We start from the raw sequence: 20,493 nt of genomic DNA on the forward strand, positions 1-20,493 counted from the left end.
TACTTTTGATTCTGACAAAATAACTTCTTTTTGGGAATTTCCATCTAAATTTACTTTGGCTGCATCTCCTGATCCAGAAAATGTGTCTGTCCAAAGCTACAATTGTGTTATGGTACCTTTTGGTTAATAATATATTTTGGATACTAGGCAGGCTCCTAGGTTGTCACCATGGTTTTGCCTAGAAGCACAAATTCATAATATTTTCATTATTTTTCTTTTTATCCAAAATGTGCTAACTCTTATGAAGAATTTTTGTTACCATGTATTAAGGCATTTGAATTAGTCCAATTTAAGAAACAAACTGTCACCAATGCCATATTTAATGAAAAAGCTGAAATTCAAAGCCTTGTTTGTTAAAGATTAAAAGAATAAATCCTCAGCCATTGAAAAAAAGCTCATGTTAGTTTTATTTTATGAGTTCCAATTTCAAAATACTTAAGATACTTTTACTTCAATTTTAGTTTCAATATACATTTTGAAAAAAGAAAAAAATGTTGTAATGACAGCAACATTCCCAGCTCCAAATTAAATTCACTAAAAGCAATATAATATCAAGGCTATTTATACTAATATTAGTTTTACTTCAAGCTGAAATCACAACTAAATCTGTACTTTTGGAATGATTTTTCTCTTCCTTTATGGTATTTTGAATCTTTAATCATATATACATGTAGTTTAATCTTGATTTCCTGAGCAAAGAAAGATAACTCTGTATGTCTTGTATGTACATTTCTATTTTGCTTTTTGATTAACAGGTAATGTTGACACAGCCATCATCAATATTGTAACAAAAAAAAACTTTAATGGAAAAATATTTTCATAATTGCACATTAATGTCTTTATAATTGGGGCTTGGTATGGGGGAAAAGTTTCAAATAATTCCAAATAATTTGATTTAAGGTATAAACTAAAATATTAAATACAAATCCAGCATTGAAGATTATGATGTGACCTGTTGCATTCATTTTCATCATCTCAAAAATCTTCCCTTAAAGACAAAGTTTACCCTTCTTTACCACTAGTCATAATATAACTCAGACCGTCTGCCTGGTTTTAGCTAGTTTTTCCACGAGAGGTGCTCATTTGACGTCTTAATACTTTTTTCATCCATACCGTATCTGATCATAATGTTTGGTTTGCATGTTTACAAACCATTACAAAAAAAACTAGACAGAAAAAATACAATAGATTAAATGTAATTGTTCTGGAAATATTACATTTTGTGATGTTTTTTTGTAGACATTGAATAAATGAGAATTATATTTGTCTTCTCATATAAAGTTTTATACACCTGTATAGTAAGCCTTTATATGATTAAGTTATGGTTTTATTCATGAAATGGAAACGTGTTGCAAACATCAGTTATATAATAATATGAATACAGAGGTATAATTCATGTCAACCAGACTGCAATCCAGTGACAAAAATAACCAATAGACATGTAGAGGCACAATGCAACAAGGCTTGAAGCAATTATTACAACTTTATTAAGAACAGACTTAAAGAGATCACCATTTGGTCTAAATAAAGGACAAGAGGTCAAAACCATTGAAAAAAATCATTGAATCGCTCTGATTGTAAACAAGTAGCTATTGAATTTAATGACTTAAGATCTGATTATCAATACTAAATTCCTTAACTGACATAAAAACAATATTTGCAAACATTAATAGTCAATGAGAAGATTCCAATTTTGGAGAAGCACTAATTGAATCTAGATACATGTAGATGTGTGTTCACAGAGATGTTATACAGTGAGCAAATCCTGTTGTAATTATTGCAGCTGAAATTTCTGTTTTATGGACATTAAGTTTATATTATTGGTCTTTAAATTCATTTCTTGGAACGCTTGGAACTAAGATGTAGCCATATTTGCCTTTAAATTTACATGTGGTTAAACTTTTAAACAGTGAACATGTTTGATAAAAGTATCAAATTATAATAAAATTTAAAAACAAGTTCAATGTGAATTTTAGTGACCTAGATTATAGACATTAAAACCATGTTGTTCTTTCCATCTATCTTTCTGATGAAAAATGGTAGAAGATGATATCATGTTTTGTTTTGTTCACAACCATACATAAAGAAAAAACTGAAATAATGGTTATATTATGCACACAACTAATCCAATCTTTTCGATATTTGTTTTGCTCACTTTCATTATGTTTATATGAAAGTGATTTGTATATACATGTGTAATACATATATTGGCCTATAGTTGTTAATTTTTGTTTCATTTGTTACTTGATAGAGTCAAAAAGCAAAGGCATAGGTATGTTGTTTCTGGCGCCTGAGCAACAGCAGCAGTGGTGGCATCAACAATGTATTAGTTTGTGATTAGGTCTAGTTTATGGTGAACCACTAGTTGTAAGTCAAAGATCTTTGATATGCAGTTGTATCAGTATTGGCACATCTCTACCATGCAGATTATTTGGACCCGCCCCCTCAGTTATAGTCTGTTGACAGGGCCGTAACTAGCCTCTTTTAATAATGAGGCAAAATATACTCGCCGAGCGTAGCGAGTCGAAAATTTTTGGAGAAGTGTCTGGGGGCCGCTGAAGGCCCCCAGAAGCTTTGAGTGAAATAACGCAAAATCGTGCATTCTGAGCGTTCCACGGACTCTTTCTTGCATTGAAACGTTAATAATCTTTAGCTATTTTTTCGACAATATTCTGGTCGCCATGCAAAAACATAGATTCATTATAATTTAAGACTTTTAGGTTTTAGGGACAATATTAAAAGACTGATATGTAGGATAAAGTAAAATTCGTATTTCTCATAATCATTAATACCGGGTCTGTCTGTCTGCTCTTGTCTTGTATTGTGCTGACTTTGATGATTTTTTTTTATGACTAGATTTAAATATAGTGACAGTGCAGTATTATACTGCAAGTACTAGTACTGCTTAATTCGACACTAGGGACCATCTTGACCTTCTTTTACAGTATTAATGATTATTTTATTATTGAGTTAATCAGTACCCTCCAGCAACTATCAAGATGAAGAACAGGAAAAAAAATTTTGACCATTGATCATTGATTGCATTGACTTTGTGTGCGATAAGTTCCTGTGTATGTTTATCCCATATTCCTTTATTTTCTGTCTGAACACGACTTACTGCAAGTTTAACCCTTCAATGTAAAAGGTCATATGGCAATACAATAACATTGTTGTTGTTTTTTCAAATGATTTGGTACCGGGAAATCGGTGGTCTTACTAAATTTAAACCATGTCAGCTATGTAGTTTTTGTCCACAGAAAATACCCAATTTTACAATCCATACTTAGAAAAATTGGGTATTTTCTCTGAGTCTTTTAGATCACTCGAAACTAGGTGAGACATGCACAAAAGTGATATATATGCACTATTAATAAAGAAAATTGAATATCTTAAACAAACAACGAGAAAAAAATATATCTGTTTCATATGCCCAAGGCCTGTAGTTTAATATACAAAAAAGGCAGTTTTGTATTCTTTATATCAAGTTCAATAAAATTAACGGTACTAATTTTCTTGCACCAGATGCGCATTTCGACAATACATGTCTCTTCAGTGATGCTCGTGGCCAAATTGTCAATTTTCGATGCAGAAGAAACAATTTTTTTCTGTGTCCAGAAGCATCGTAGAGCATATTCTTAAAAATGTTTTCCCGCACAATATCTGGACATTGGTGGACATGCAACATTGCGCACGTTTAGAAATGAAAATCAACACTCAGACTATAGTCATAAAGTAGGAAAATAAAATAACAAACGACCGTGAAACTCGAGACACAGAAGTACAAACAATAGACCATCAACTCCGAAAACCAAAAGTAAAATAGAAACATGGATCACGAAAAAAATGCAGGGGCGACATCAGGGAGTGAAGAGAACTTGCTTCTTGCACGACACTTTCCGTGAAAACAATTTGATATGAAGACAATCTTTTTTTTCAGTCTTTTTTTTTTTTTAGTAAATTTCCAGCATGAGGCATTTGCCTCATTTGCCTCAATGTAGTTACGGCCCTGGTTGACTTTGAAACTTTTGCTCAGTTTTCAAGTTTTAGTTTGTGGTTAGGTCAGTTTATGAGGTACCACTAGTGGTATTAAGGAAATGATAATAGGTATGCAGTTGTATAAGTATTGGCATATCTCATTTCCATGGAGATTGTTTAGCCATGTACCTTCAGTCATTGTTCATTAACTTTGAATATTTGCAAATCTCACATGTTAAAGTGTTGCTTTTTTAATTTCAACATATGCATTATCAAAATTACCAAAAAGCGAGACATAATCTCTGTGATAACAGTTTATGGAGAGTTGTCTCATTGGCAATTATACCACATCATCTTTGTTTATAAGAAAAGAAATGTTAAAAAGGGCCAAATAATGTGTGTTGTTATGAGATTCCTGACAAATATTAATAATGCTCACTTTGTCAGGACACTTTTCAAAATGACCAATACTCAACTTCCGCTCTATTGATGTCTAAATATAGATCTCATCTCCCTAGAACATGAGAGATTACACATTGAAAACCTAAACAAATATTAGATAGAACTGTTTTGTTGTTTGAATTTATAAGCACATAATCCTGGTTCCTTTGATAACTATGAAGTGAGAATGTAATTGGCATTGCATGCTAAAAAAATGGAGCAACACCAATCAGAGGAGTCTATGCAGAGTGTACATGTTGTTAGGCAATTTAAGTCTATCCTTGCTTTCTTGTTGCAGTATATTTGTTGATAACAATTGTTTTCAAGACTTTTTGTTTATTGCGGTACTATTTTATAAGGGGAATGAAACTACATTTAAAGTGGTTTCTGATGATGATTACGTTGTTATGTACACTACTGTGGATTCATTTATTTTCAAAATATTAATTTTTGTGGATTGCTGAAAACTTGCATATTTGTGGATATTTGATTTTGTGTTTTATACAATCTATGTATACAAAGTCTATTGAAAATATGATATTCGTTGAACATTTGAATTCGTGGTTCACCTAATGTACCCACAAAACCCACGAAAATTGATATCCAACGAATAATAATGAATCCACAGAATTTGATTGTTTGACTTATTTCCTGATTTGTAATTACATGAGCAACAAGTCATGAGTACCACATGTGATGCAGGATTTGCCTACCCTTCGGAGCAACTGAGATCAAACCCAGCTTTTGGTTGCTTTCGTGTTGCTCATGCAGTCTTCAGTTTTCTATGTTGTGTTTTGTGTGCTATTTATTGTTTGTCTGTTTGTCTTTTTATCTTTTTTTAGCCATGATGTTGTCAGCTGATTTTTTGTCTTGTGAGTTTGAAGTTCCTTAGCCTCTCTTTTGAATATTAAAAATCTCTTAAAAAAAGTGTACAAGCAGAAACATGTATGTAATGAGGACATTATAAGAAACATAGTACCTTTTTGAGCAGCTTTAAAAGTCTTGAAGCATTACTATAGTTATAATGCACTATTGGTAAGGTGATTCAATTCTTGTTGTCAAATAGAAATATGTCAGACAGTAGCATACATTGCTTACTTAATGTTTTATCCACATTTGATCAGAGCACCCAAACTTGAAACTAATTTTTCATAAAATGAAACCATCAATAAAATTTCTCAATTATCTTAGATTTTCCTTTGATCTATTTATTTCTTTTCTTTGATCTTTTTAAACTTTCACCAAATCTCATGCATTTGCTTCATGTAAACTTAACAGAAAACCCTGCCATTTCTTATTCCATTTAGTAGACCATTTTCACACTGAGATATTAAACACATGAGATCTGTTTGTAATGTGTAAATACATGTGATGTTTGAAGTAACTGTGAACATGAAAATCCAAAGCACTTGAAAGGGGGTTGCTTTCATGAATGAACACTATTTTGTATCAAATTTCACTACCTTAATTTTACTATTTGAGCAGTTAGAAGTTGTCTTTGTTTACAACTTTTTCATATTAAGTTTCTTCACCTGATCATCAAAACCCAAACCGTGAGTTTCAGCATTTTATGATTTAGAGGCTTTTTGGTTTGAAACTATTACAGTACAACTTATACCTTTCAGCAATATATTTTGTAACATTAAAACTGAGAAAAGGAAATAAAACTGACATAATATAGTGTTTTATTTGTTCAATTTCTATATTTAACAATTGAAAAAGAAAAATATTTTTATTTTTGCTTGAGTAAGTAAAATAAACATTGTTTAAATTTTATATTAGACTTTAGATTTTGACATAGATATAGACTTCCCCAGGGCTACTTCCATCTGATAAAAGGATACAAATTATACTTGAAGATGGCTTCTAATGAAGACATCACAGATGATTTATTCATCTGTTTAAAATTTGAAGTAATTTTTTTCTACCATTAAAAATAATTTTCACGCTTAAAAAGCTTTTAAGATTATTAAAATCGTTCCATCATAATCGTAAAGATAAGTCTGTATGATGGGTCTATTCAAATTTAAATTGCTAATTGAAAACTTGTAGATTTGAGAACAGGTATATATGTTAAAGAAAGATAAGTAAAGAGTAGTTCTGATGTGTAGGTAGAATATGGTTTTACCATGTGACAGGACGTACCACGGCTTTTGTATTCGTAGTGCCATCCTGCGACAGTACAAACCTTGTTACAATACCACTAGTTTAGCCCCCAGGTAGTTTGTAAATTGATGTGCTAAAAATATCAATGAACTTGTCCTTTAACTCTCGTTGTGTCCATTGTTGTCATATGTATAGGTATACCTTGGCTAAAATAATATCTCGCTTCATCGAAATTTTGATCTGATGATAAACTTTTAACTACAGGTATCAGAAGTTTAATTAACTGATTTTTCTTGCCTGAGATTGTTTAGATTTTGATGCATCTCCATGACACAGAGAATGTCAAGGTGTGTTGAATAAATTTTGTTTTAATTTCCATTCAATATCAGGATTTTGCATTTAAAAAGTGAAAATGGAATTAATTGGGATAATTTTATAAATGGATGTTATAAGTAATAAATGGGTGAGAGATGTAGGACCGCTCATGATCAATACTACAAGAATGTACAGGTATTTTATATTAGAAATTAAAAGTGTGGAATTTATTGATTTATATATATTTATTGAATTACATTGTAATTTGGTTAATTTTTTAATTGATGGTAAATATTTTCTTGTTTATAGTAATTGTTGACCTATGACAATGTATGACAGTCTTCTATTCTGAACTTTTTTTTATGTCCCTGCCATACGGGAGGGGGGCATTAAGTTTTAACCTTGTCCATTCATACATCCAAAAACTGGTTTGTGTTCTCTTACTTCAGTTTGCCTCAACCAAATGTTATTAAACTCATACACAATGCTTATAATCACAAAACACAGATCAAGTATGAATTTTGGTGGTATCACTTTTACAATTCTAGAGTTATGCCCCTTTACAAATGGAAAAATTGCTGAATTTTTCATTTCTGTTCTCTAACTTTAGTTTGTCTCTACCAAATATCATGAAACTTATACACAATGCTTATTACCACAAACACAGACCATATTTCAATTTTATGTATGACTTATACTGTTCTAGAGTTATGCCCCTTAACAAAGGGAAACTTGCTTAAATATTTGCACTTCCATTCTCTCACTTTAGTTTTTCTCAACCAAATGTTATGAAACTTCTGCACAACCCTTATTATCACAAAAAACAGATCAATTTAAAATTTTGGTGGCCTCACTTTTACTGATCAAGAGTTTTGCTACTTTACAAATGGGAAAAAATTCCTTAATTTCTCTAACTTAAGTTTGCCTCAACCAAATGCTATGTAATTTTTACACAATACTTATTACCACAAGACTCAAAGTTCAAATTTTACTAGCATCACTTTACTTTTATTCAGTTATCTCCCTTAATAACTTTATATAATATGCAAGCGGGATCCTGGGCATGAAGGGACACATTCAACATTTATTTTTATCAAAGTTTAAAATAACTTTCAATTCTTTCATCGGATTCAATGGCTGTTACATTTAGTAAAGAAACAAATGAAAGTCCAGATGTCTTTCTGACCTTAAACCTGCTTTTGTCAGTGCAACTTGTAGCTCCTGCAAAGATAAACTTCCTTCCTATGTTTATTTAGAAGGAAACATCCTTCCTATGATAATAAGTAGGAAGGAAAACAAACTAAGAATGGATTCAACTGAAAAGCTTGCTAGTAGACTAGACTCTACATTTTGACTTAAATTATTGAAGGAACTTCTAGATGTTTTCTATAGTATCAATTTCTTTAAAGTTTAACTAGTAATTTTGAAGTTAGATACATGTAGTAGTGAGTACATTGAAAGAAACAGCAACATTAAAAATATTTGTCGAATTCCATCTTCACGAGTAGAAAAATAACATGAAAATTATTCTTTTCAAATATATAGTTCTTGTGTCTGCTATCCTGTAATTACACCAAAAAAATGAGTGAACTGCAAAAATAAATCGCAGTGAAATTGGCTGACAATGCCTAAATGTGAAAGTTTCCATGAAAATTAGTTGGTTTACAGTTTTAAATACATCCAAACTTTTGTATCAGTTTGATGGAATTCTTGCATGAACATTACTTTTTGGTTCATTCATGAATCTTTGGGATGAAAATTAAAGTGGATAGTTTCAAACCTGTTTTCATGTTTACATCTGGGTCACATAAAAAGTCAGCAACATTTAGCCCAAATAAAATTGTGGTGTCTTCATATTTTGTAGATGCCTGCCTGAAGAGACGATACCCGCCATAGCCTATAGTCGGCCATTACAGTCATCTCAGAACCACCATCACCATGTCAACAACATAAACCTGCCATCAAGTACATCATCACCTCCACATGTACCGGTACCTACGTCTAACTACAATCACCTGAGAACACAAGCCATTCTAAATGGACAAAATCATTGCTATGACAACCCTGCAATGCATCCGTATGTATTATATTGTACCTTTGGAATGTTTTTTGTTATTAAAAATATATTATGAATGAGTTAAATAGATGATAATTTTTCTGAAACTGATTAAATTGCCCAGCTATGGCAGAGAAGGCATTTGAAGTGTTACTCTTGTCTGTGTGTATGTTCTTCTCAAAAATTAGTTTCTGTTATATATATATTGAATCACTGTAGCTTTCTCTCGTTTGGAATGCCTTGAAATATATGTCTGTCACCTTGTGAACTAGCATATTCAAAATTCAACTTTAGCATTAGCATCCCAGTTACTTAGTGTATACCAGGCTGACAATTTCAGTCATTTTCAAGTGACCGTGCCAACAACTTAACTGTGAATTACTAAATTTACACAAGGAGTTTATTTTCACTATTTTCATGATTAAAGACAGACTGAGGAAATATGCTCTTACATAAATTAAAATCAGAATCAGGGGACTTGAAATAAAATTTTATATGAACATGTTTGTCCCTTAAGAAAAGGAAAAATATAAATGCCATGAAAATAAGCAACTTTACAGTAAAAAGTTGTGATTATAAAATCTTTTATTACTTCGAAAGATGCGAATCTTACACTTCATTTCTATTCTTCAAAGTAGACCTGTAAAGGAAAATATGTTATATTATTAGATCACTGTGAATCGAATGTCTTTAAGAATTTGTGTAGTACTTAATCAGCATCAAACAAGAAATAAAAAATAAATTTCAACATGATTGTTCTTCCTCAAAAACAGGTCGTTGGACATCAGAGCAATCTGGAATTAGAAAGACAAGATATGTGTGTTGAAGTGTAAAAAAAATTGATATTGAAATTATTAAATATATTCTAAAAAGAACTGACTACTCCTAACAAATTTCAAACAGTTTAAGCTGCAGTTACATGAACCCTACTTATAAAAGTGGGGAGACTCAACTGCCATGGAAGAGTTATTTAATCCAACTCCACTTCTGACATTTGTTATCTTACTCGATCATGTGTAAATTTGATGATATGTCAAGATGATAAAATATCACACATTAGGCCTCCCTTGTAAATTATCACATATAACCTTAGCTGTATTTGGCAAAACTTTAAGGAATTTTTGTTCTCAATGCTCTTCAACTTTGGACTTTATTTGGCCTTTTTTAACTTTTTTGGATTGGAGTGCTTTTGTAAAAAAACGTGTGTCTGGCGTAAACACAAAATTTAATCCTGGTATTTATGATGAGTTTATTTACATACCATGATGATTCTGTAACCCTACAAATGTTACATGGACCAAGAAGGAAGTACTCTGTTGATAGTCTTTATTTGTATACCATGCTTTTAAAAATAGATAGATAAAGTTATGTAAGTCAAAAATAATTGTACAGTACAGTACAACAGTCCATATTTGACAACCACCAATACTGAAACCATTTGCAACACAACACATGGTTGATTCACTATGTACAGGCAAAAGTATACAGGGTTTTAATTAGTTTGATGTATACACAACCACCCCTCCCCCCTTTGCAGATTTAAAAGCAAAACACAAAATAAGAAAAAATGTTTACAATTACGTATTTCATCCCTTAATTTTGAAAATCATAATTAGTTTTAAACTTATCAAGTAAAGTCTTCAGATGTTCACAAGATCATTAGTCTGTCAGTTTAGTAATTCTGTTAAGAATCTTTAAAGCAGTACCAAGAAATTCTTACTCCTTATTCTGACTCTTAGCTGACCAGTCTTTGCTGTTTGTCACAAATGCAATCTTTGGCTTGGAATTATATTATATATTATGAGATGTGAAAAGATTGCAAATGAGTTTAAAATTGCTCCACCAGAATCAAAATGACACGGATGTAAGTAGCTATAGGTCATCATACGGTCATCATACGGCCATCATGGATCAGCAACACAAATGTAAGAACTATAGGTCACCATATGACCATCAAGGATCAGCAAAACCCATACTGTATAGTCAGCTATAAAAGGTCCAACATTACAAATGTGAAACAATTTAAACAAGAAATCCATTGGTCTGATTTATGACGAAACAATTAACAAAAATCAAAATGGCGGCGTATTGTATGTATCCAACACAAAAAACATACAGGCGTCTACATTACGTCGCTATGGCTATTAATAGAGAAAAAATGGTTGACTGCCAAATTTGGCCGGATAATAAAATTACTGGAAACAATATCTTCATATAGAAAGTTTTCATAAAATAGAGTTATAGAAAATTCATCATTTTATCAATCAAGAGCTGTACTTACTCATATTTCGTAACACACGAGGAATTTCGATTGCGGAAGAAATATTCGTCGTAAAAAAATTGGGGGTTTACAATAGTTTCGGCATTCAATTTACTGTTTCATTATTTATAAATTTTCTGCAAATATTTGCTTTTTAATATTATTAAAACATTCATTCAAAAGTCTACAAATAACAAATAGATTGTTTTTAAGTGATGATTTATAGTATTTATTTGTTAAGCTACAAAAACTAACTGTCCCCCATACAATCAAGGTTCAGTTTCAAGAACGTGTCAATGTCGGAATTGTTCTTTGTTGTAGCATTAAATAAACCCATACAGATTTTTTGTAAAGATTATTGTACAACCTACGTGATTTTTTATACCATGTGACTGTCGGGATAATTAGAGGGGTAAAAAAAAAAAAAAAATGGACTGGGATATATTTAAGAATTTATTTTCTGGTTTAGCACCAACAAGGTAAAGCAAGTTGACTTTTTGAGTTGTAAATGTTGTTTTTTAATACTTAATGTTTTCAAAGTAATGTTTATTCATGTTTTATTCCGTGTTGATTGATGTTGATATTAACCACACCTCCATCGTGGTTTGTTTAATATTTGTTCAGACAGTTGTTAAATTGGGTAATTAATAAATTATTCATGTTGTACTCATGTGCAATCAGAGCGAACAAATTTTCACACATTTAGACAATCGTGAAAAATCTTAAATGATAATATTAATGTTCGAAAGAAAAAGTAATATTGTGTAATTTTATATATATAGGTTTTAAAGTATTTAAATAACAAGCATAAATATTGTCTCGATTTGAATGTTAAACAAGTGTGATATATGAGACATTTCCAGCCAGCTATACCGTAACAATAAGTCCAGGGTATAGTTTACAAAATTAGATGTTCCCCACTGGTACGGATTGTTCTTTTAACGGTGACAGGGAACAATGGGGTCTCTATGCCTGGTGTTACCGCCCAGCACAGTAAGATTATTTTTTTTTTCATTTTGATCAATTATTATGCGAGTGTCACTTTGACTTTAGATACCAATGCTATTTATCACAGAAATGTATTTTCGGCAGTTAAATAGTGCAATTTGGGATTTTACAAGGTTTTGAAAAAACTAGTTGGAACACATTTTTTTTTTTTCATGCATTGCTTGTTTTTCTAAAAAGTTACAAATCTCTAGAGTTGCAGATAATTACAATGTTTAGTAGAAAAAAAATTACACGGAAAAGAATAATATTTGTTTATACATATTTTCAAGGTGTTTATCACAAAATTATCAGAGGTTTTAATGAAATTGACCAAAAAAAATATAAACATTTATGTACATTATTTTACAAAATAATTTGTCAAAAAGTACATGTTACATAAAAGATTGCATATTTTGAATTAATTAAAAGTGCTTGCATATATTTATTAAAAGTACAATTTTTTTTTCAAATTTCAAAGGGGAAGTTATTTTCATTTCAAATTGTACAGAACAAATATAATGAGAGCCAAAAAGTGTTTACATAATAACTTCTAAAGTACAAAAAAATATAAATAAAGAAGATAAAATAAAAATTTAATCATATATTAACATGTTTTCTCATAATTTCAACGTGGTTTATAATAATTACAGAAAAAATAGGAATTATTTCACAAGAAGAAGTTGTGTAGAATGAAAATATATATTAATTTATTTAATTTACATAAAATTCTAATTTGTTGTGTTTGAAAACTAAAGATTGCATGAATACTAGGATAGATGCGTCAGTCCTGAACAATAGCTTTGTGGTGGGTAGTTTTTATTCTGTGGCATCAAAGTAATTTCTGTGTGATATAATATAAATTCTTCCGATTGGACAGATTTATTTGATAAAATGTTTAAATATATTTGATTTATTGTGTTGACCATTGTATGTACAAGTGATGTAAATGATAGGTATAGTATGCTCTAGTCTTAATTTTTTTCCAATTTAAAAATCGAGATCCACATCAAAATAATATTTTCCTCCTAAGTCATATTTTTTTTCAAATTTAAAAGATGTAAAAAATGAGAAATAAGATATGATTGTCAATGTTGAGGAATCAGTTACATTGAATTTAAAATTTATGGGGACTGCACTGCTTCTTAAGAACTGACACCACCATGGAATCTAAACTCTTTTAGAAACTTAAAAGATTTTCAATAATTCTTTAAAGATTTTTAAGAATTTTGAAATACAATCAGATTAATTCTTTGAAAAGCTGAGTGCTTGAATTTTAGAATGAGTAAAAGGATATTTAAAATCCGTGTTGAATTAAATTCAAAGTAAGTTTTAGACCTTCAATTCCCTTTTATTGCAAATTTAAGAAAGATAAAGCTTAAGGTTAAAACCAGATATTTTTTTTCATGCTTTGCCAATCTGTTGTTTTATACTGTGCTATTTTTAAATTACAATAAAAAGCATTTGGTCGTGGATATTTTCTTTAGTTAGAGGTTTTGAAATATTCTCAGATTTTGCAAGGTATATATATGGTAAAAGCACTTTTGTTTAATAGAAAGAAAATTGATCTATAGAATTTTAAAATTAGTATTGAGAAGAAAGCTATTATAATGTGCTCTCTTAAATTTAATAAATACTTGGGGTCAACCATTCTTACTACATACCCAAATATGTAAATTTACTGTTCAATTATCTCCCCTGATATAACATAGTTTTAAATTTGGAATCCATGAAAACAATTCTGTTTTTGTAGATTTATTTTACATGGTGTGAATATTTGTTTTTCAAATTAATGAAACGTTTTATAAATTTATGCTATGGGTGCATCAGATTTGCTTGTTGAAGTAAATATTTATATCAGTTATTTGCTAATGTATGCAATCAAAATTGAATTAGACAACTGATCTATCTGAATGCTGTATTTATTGTACAAATTCCATGTCCAAAACAGACATCATTAATTAAAAGATATGATGCATTGTGAAAATAAGATTTGAAATGGCAGAATTTTCATTACGTAGATATATTTTTCCAACCTTTTCTTATTTTTTTCCCCGCTTCATCATATTTCAAAGCACTACTTGCTCAACTGATTTAAGAATTGGCTGTATATTTGACATAGAGATTTTCTTTATTTCAGAACACTGCCTGACAGCCCGCCTGATTCAGAGCCATATTCACCACCTGATGGACATCATAATCCAGCAGGAATAGTAACTACACAAGGTAAGGTACCAGTCCTTATGGACATCTTAATCCAGCAGACATAGTAACTACACAAGGTAAGGTACCAGTCCTTATGGACATCATAATCCAGCAGGAATAGTAACTGCACAAGGTAAGGTACCAGATTGGATGCAGTCCATTCCTGCAGGACTGAAATATCATTACATTTCCATAATAAGAGTACGAGGAAGAAATCACAAAGTCTTTGTTTATATCTTTGGAAACCCCAAGAATCATTCTGTTTCAAAATATGTAAGTGAGTTCTATGATGTAATAAATAATGTCTAAAAGTTTTATGAAAACAGATTTAGAGTGATATTGGGACAGTGGTGTCGTAACATCCCACCCCATTATCCTATAAAGAGAAATGATTAAGTTTTTGTACATGTATTACTATTTGAAAGACAAATTAATTTATAAAAAAATCAAGATTATAAAAGATTTTTAAGATGACTTTTATGAAAATCCATTTAATGAAGAGTAGTATTTTGGGGTAGGGAATTTGAAATTGTCTACCCCTTAAAATCAGATTGCTTGTAAGCACTGACTGATAATAAATGCTTTTATTTTTCAATGTGAACTTAGAATAGCATTGTATCAATGGGAAGGCAATACTTTCAATTGGGGTTATTTCCATTGTACATGTAGTTGGGCTTTTTTAACAGATAGATTCATACACTATGCACATCCAATGCAATTATGGGTATACTCATACACCTTATTTTGTAACTTGAAGTGTAAAACATTGATACAATGATTGACAGAGACATGGATAGATACTAAAGAATGATCTATTCATTGTACTCTTTTGTTTGTGCTCACATTGGCAGTGATGAGACCAGGAAATAATACTGAAGCCTGTGATAAAAGGGTTTTGGTTTGCATTTCATGCAATTTCAACCCCACAAAATGCTCTAAGCTGACTTAATTACAAAATTAAAAATGTTTTTGGATTGTTGGGTTCTAATTTTTAGGGGGTTTTTTTTAGGAAAGGGGGGGGGGGGGGGTGTCAGAAACAGTTTTCCAGCTAGAAATAGCTCAAAGGACCCCATGACAACTTGCTTTGGTCCATACTTTGTAACACTGACCTGTTACATATAAAATCCAAGTCAATGGGTAAAGTCTAAACCCATACCTGCCTATTACTAGATCGTAATACCTGTTACTACATGGTACAGAGCTAAAATGTGATATTCTTTGATATTCAATCCACAAGATTCAAACTATAGGAAAATCCAGAAAATAATGTTCTGAAACTTCATACTCTGTAGCAAGCCAGTCTATTGTTACAGACTATGTACATATTTATTACAAAAGTTGTATCGATAAGTCAGTTGACTCTAACCCACTGAAATCTGTTCCCAGGGATCACCATCACCTTAATAATATATGAATATTGACTCTTTAATATAAGAACTGAAATAATATTTCAAAACCAAAGTTTTCATTGGCTAAGATAATAACTTTGAAACATGACAAAGCCATCAGTCAAAATATTGTATTTGTCAGAAACAGAGTAACATTGGAATACTTGAGAACCTAGATGTAGTAGGTATATCAGGGATTATTTCATCTACTAATTTAATTAATTGATATTGTAAATGAATAATTTTTCAATAAACAATCCCCCTCCCCCTTTTAGAAATTCCATGGTTGTTCAGAGAGTGACATATATTCCTAGCACATGAAAACACTCCTAGCATCATTTGTAAAGAACTGACTTATATGGTCAAATCCACATGATCTTTACATGCTCCAATCCTACCAAAGTAACTCTCCATACTTTTCCTGTGGCAGTTAAAAATTGTTCCCTGTTCATATCCCTCAAGTAGAGAGTGCCATACTTCTAGCACCAAACAAACTCATACCACATCTTCCTATATCGATCCTAGCATAATTTGTAAAGAATAGACTTATTTGGTCAAATGGTTTCTCTAAATGTTCAAATCCATCCAAAGCTACTATCCACATATTTCCTGAGGCAGTCAAAGATTGACCCCATAAGCAGTGGCGGATCCAGCCATTTTAAAAGGGGGGTGGGGGGGTCCCAACCCAGGACAAAGGGGGGTCCAACTATATGTCCCCATTCAAATGCATTGATCGGCTAATAAAAAAAGGGGGGTTCCAACCCCGGAACCCCCCCCCTGGATCCGCCACTGATAAGTACTGCTTGGGTGTTGAACACCTAGCTTCAGACTTTACAACAATCAATATTCAAGAATAAAATTTTGTAATTTGTACAATTGACCTGATATGATTCTAATCAACTATATCCATCACATTCACCAAGAGTTATTTCATAAAATATTAACATGAATACACAGTGCAGAAACTCTGATTTATCTATAGACCTATACTGATTTATGATTAATAGGATAGCATTTTATCTGTCAGAATTCATGGGATTAAACAGCTACCTGCACCAGTTTGGAGATAATGCTACTAAAGAGCACAAGTCAAAGGGCTTGTTCTAAAGTTGCAGTTCTAAATATATGTTCTTGGGGAGGGGTCAGGGCAGGTATTATTGATTAACAAAACTTTTGAATCCAACCAACTTGATCTGTTGTTTTTATTCATTTAAGTGACAGATATTTGTAAATATCTGGAAGAAGCTTCTGTATTGAGTGAATGACAGTTTATAAATAACTTTTCCTTACAAAAAATGGGTGTGAATATATTGCTGTTAGAAATTGTTTATGTTCTTTGAAATCTGTGATGTCACTGCAAACAATGTCCACCTGGAAACAGCTGAAATGTGTACACTACTTGAGAAGGAACCAAATAATTATCACTACTAAGGTTAGGGATATTAACAATAGGAGAAATTTGTCTATATTCTTTTGATTTGATAGCCTTCCTTTCACTTGGATCAATACTGTTCTTTTACTTTCCATACTTGGGATAAATGTTTGAAAATTTGAAAAAAACTATCATTAGGGCTGACAAATTATTATTGAACAAGTTGTATTTATAAACTTAATAAGGTGAGGTCCATTTCTCCAAAAAATTTTGTCAAAAGGAAATTTAGAGCTACGATAAACTGTTTACTTCACTATGTGGAGAAAATAAAAAATGGAAAATTTTCAATCTGTAAAAAATGTACTTTGAAATACTAAGCAGTCATTGAACACAAATAGATGAAAATATAAAAATTGTGCCTGTAAAGGAATTTTAGTGCTAAAGGCAAAGAAAATTTAAAAGTAGACAGATGGTTGAGAAATAGATATAGATCAGCTGTACATTTTATCAGGACATGTGGATGTCCGGTTTTAAGTCTTTAAGTCACTTTGTTTGGTTTTACTACCCTATAAGTGGTCAATTATTCTGCTTATAGTCAGTCATGGTCAAGGATTTCAATTATTTTTGGAATATTTATTCGCTTGACCTTTGAGCATCATGATTGAAATCAATTAACAACATTCTATCTTAAAAATGAAAATTAATAAATATTCTGTTTAAGACATGATATCTTTGCAATAAAGATTTTGTTATAGCGGAGACATAATTGATTTAGGTTGGTACTGTTAGCTGAAGAATTCCACGTCAAGGTACTAACAGTATTGTTTTGAAGATAACTTTAAAGTGGTGAGATGCAGTGAAATTCCGAAAGACTTGAAAAAATCAGAGTTAAGATGTTTTATTTATAGATAAAGCCTTATAATTCCTTTGTCAAAATTTTGTTATTTAGATTTAAGACATGATAGATATATTCTATGAATTATAAAATCTTTTATGCAGTTGTCCTGTTGTAAAATAATAATTTGGAACTTTTATAGATCAAGATTATAACTCAACGATATTAAAATGTAGTATTGCCAAAAGTAAAAATAGAATTAGCAAAAATGACAAAGATTTTCATGGCAGATGTGTTCATTGCAAAACAAGTTAGGTATCTTGATCTTTGAAAATGTCATAATTTAAACGCTAATGACTTCATACTGAATATTGGTTCATGGCCAGAAAGACTTTTGTTTATTAAGTTATTAGGTTTAAAAAAAAACACACACAAAAAAAAGATATAATCTATAATAGTACTCCTTTCGTAGGGTCACCACTTCAATTGTGGCCATATTTGATCATGTTAATCTAAAGTAATTTTTTTGAAGGAGTTTTATAACTTCTGGATTGTCTCAATAAAACTAAAACAGAGAAAGTTTGAAGATTTTTTTTAATTAAAAGTCAGTTTAAAAGTTATAAAACATAGGATAATAATTATTAAAACTTTTGTGATGCGGAGTTAAGAAATGTTAACTTGCCGCGATATAGCCTTTTTGTACTGATGTGGCGTTAAAGCAATCACCAATTAATCAAGAAATGCTGCAGAATGATCAGCTAATATGTCCTCATGAATAGAATATAAATCCTATACTGAAATGATATATGTTTTATAAGTTCATACAAACATAGAATTATTAAGATTATAAACTTGACTGAATATTCCTTGTCATATGAAAGCACTTGACAGCTATAAATTATGATTTAATTAATTTTGATTGACTTAAAAATGTTTTTTTTTGTTGTTATACATTTGTACTAAGAATATTCGTTTGTGTTTGATTTTCTATTTACGGGACAACGCCTTATATTTCTTTTAAAACATAATGAATAAAATGTATGGCTAGCAAATGGATCAGATTAAATGCAATTCAAAAGAAGATTCTTACACATTGATTTTTTTCTTACCTAAAAAACGTAAACTTCCCATCTGAATTAAATAGATTCCTTTTAGTGTTACATGTGTTTTAGTCGAATTACAAGAATTAAGTGACAACTCATGATGGAAAGTTAGAATATTTGTACCATTTTGGATGTATTTGGGGATGTCGTCAACTTCTAGAAAAATAAAGATTATATTTGTCCTGGATGTCGGAGTGATATCCGTACTTCATACAACCTTACTGCCTCCTACAAGTGTAAATAAACTGTTAATTAAGGCATTATTAAACCTTCAATAGTAACAGGTAGTAAACGGACATTTCTGGTACAGGGACAATCGTTTAATATTATCAGCCCAAAGTTTATGGTATTGCAGATGTATATTTAGATTTTTGCAAGCATGTGATGAATTATTGAATATATTTAACTTTTTAACAAACTTGTCACTAGAGTAAAGATTTACTTTTGTTTGTCTTTTAAAAGGTGTAAGAAACACTTTACATATCTGAAAAAACGATTAAATCTAGTTAACCTCGGGGCATTGCACCCAGGAACAGCCAGGTACGATCGTAGGTCTAAGTCTTACTAAATGGTACATAAAAGTAGTTTATAACTTCCAAGAGACATTTCCCGTATAAAGAACTCTTAGCTTTTCTGTAACTTTCATCTATTTAGTCTGTCTGTTGGAGACAAATTGAGTTGTAATTAAACGTTCTCCTTTTCAATATATGTCATTTTATAATGAATTCATCAAGGCTTTCTTGAGTGTAAACTTTCACAAATGATAAATTTGGATATAGAATATTTTCCGATCACTATAATATTAGCTAAGGAAGATGGGGTTGCAGGCTATGAGCAGATAATAGCGGATGTAGATTTCGATGATATAAATTCAATTTAGCCGATTTTTGGTGAAGATTAAGTAATGTGAATCAATTTTATTATGACACTTATTACAATTTTTTATGAGATGGTTAAAATGCATGGATGGCCATTTATTGTGAAATTTTAAAGGATTTAATTTTCGGTTGATTTTTTGTCAACATTAATCACACCTGTTAATGCAAAAAGACATTTAAATGACAAAATTCAAGGCATTATTACACAGGCGCTTGAATTGGGGTAAGTACCACTTTCTTTTGGCTCTGCTTCATAGTTTTACCTTGTAATCAAGTTGTAATTGGTCTCTTGCTCAAAGTCTGTCAAACTAGAGGTATTTTTTTCAATCAATTTCTTAGGACAGACTGTTTGAAGGAAACAATGGCTTCTATCTTCTGCTGTGCAGATGTGTCTGTTCAGGTTATAGCAGATTTTATCAATTGTTCTAATGTATCTTCTGTCGGAATAGACCTTTTTAATTTTACGTTATTATTAATTTTTATGATCCTTAAGTGTTTTTTGAAATTGAAAAACAGGACACAGTCCATTTGCTAAGCAGTAAATAGAAACAATCTGTGTGTAAACAAACTGAAAT

General features: G+C 30.9%; 1 protein-coding gene across 6 annotated transcripts in view; it reads left to right on the forward strand.

Annotated features, from left to right (window-relative positions):
* Positions 1 to 20,493, forward strand: part of LOC134701645 (myelin regulatory factor-like) — a 95,488-nt gene that overhangs the window by 42,717 nt on the left and 32,278 nt on the right. For 4 of the 6 annotated variants that reach the window (XM_063562779.1, XM_063562780.1, XM_063562781.1 and 1 more), the window contains exons 3-4: positions 8,702 to 8,914; positions 14,278 to 14,363. In XM_063562779.1, coding sequence (XP_063418849.1) covers positions 8,702 to 8,914; positions 14,278 to 14,363 — 299 coding nt within the window. Of the gene's footprint in view, positions 1 to 6,792; positions 7,033 to 8,701; positions 8,915 to 12,010; positions 12,147 to 14,277; positions 14,364 to 20,493 lie in introns of those variants that run through there. The other 2 variants (XM_063562783.1, XM_063562784.1) reach the window with 2 other exon arrangements.

This window comes from Mytilus trossulus, unplaced genomic scaffold (assembly GCF_036588685.1).
Source record: "Mytilus trossulus isolate FHL-02 unplaced genomic scaffold, PNRI_Mtr1.1.1.hap1 h1tg000247l__unscaffolded, whole genome shotgun sequence".
Lineage (NCBI taxonomy): Eukaryota > Metazoa > Mollusca > Bivalvia > Mytilida > Mytilidae > Mytilus > Mytilus trossulus.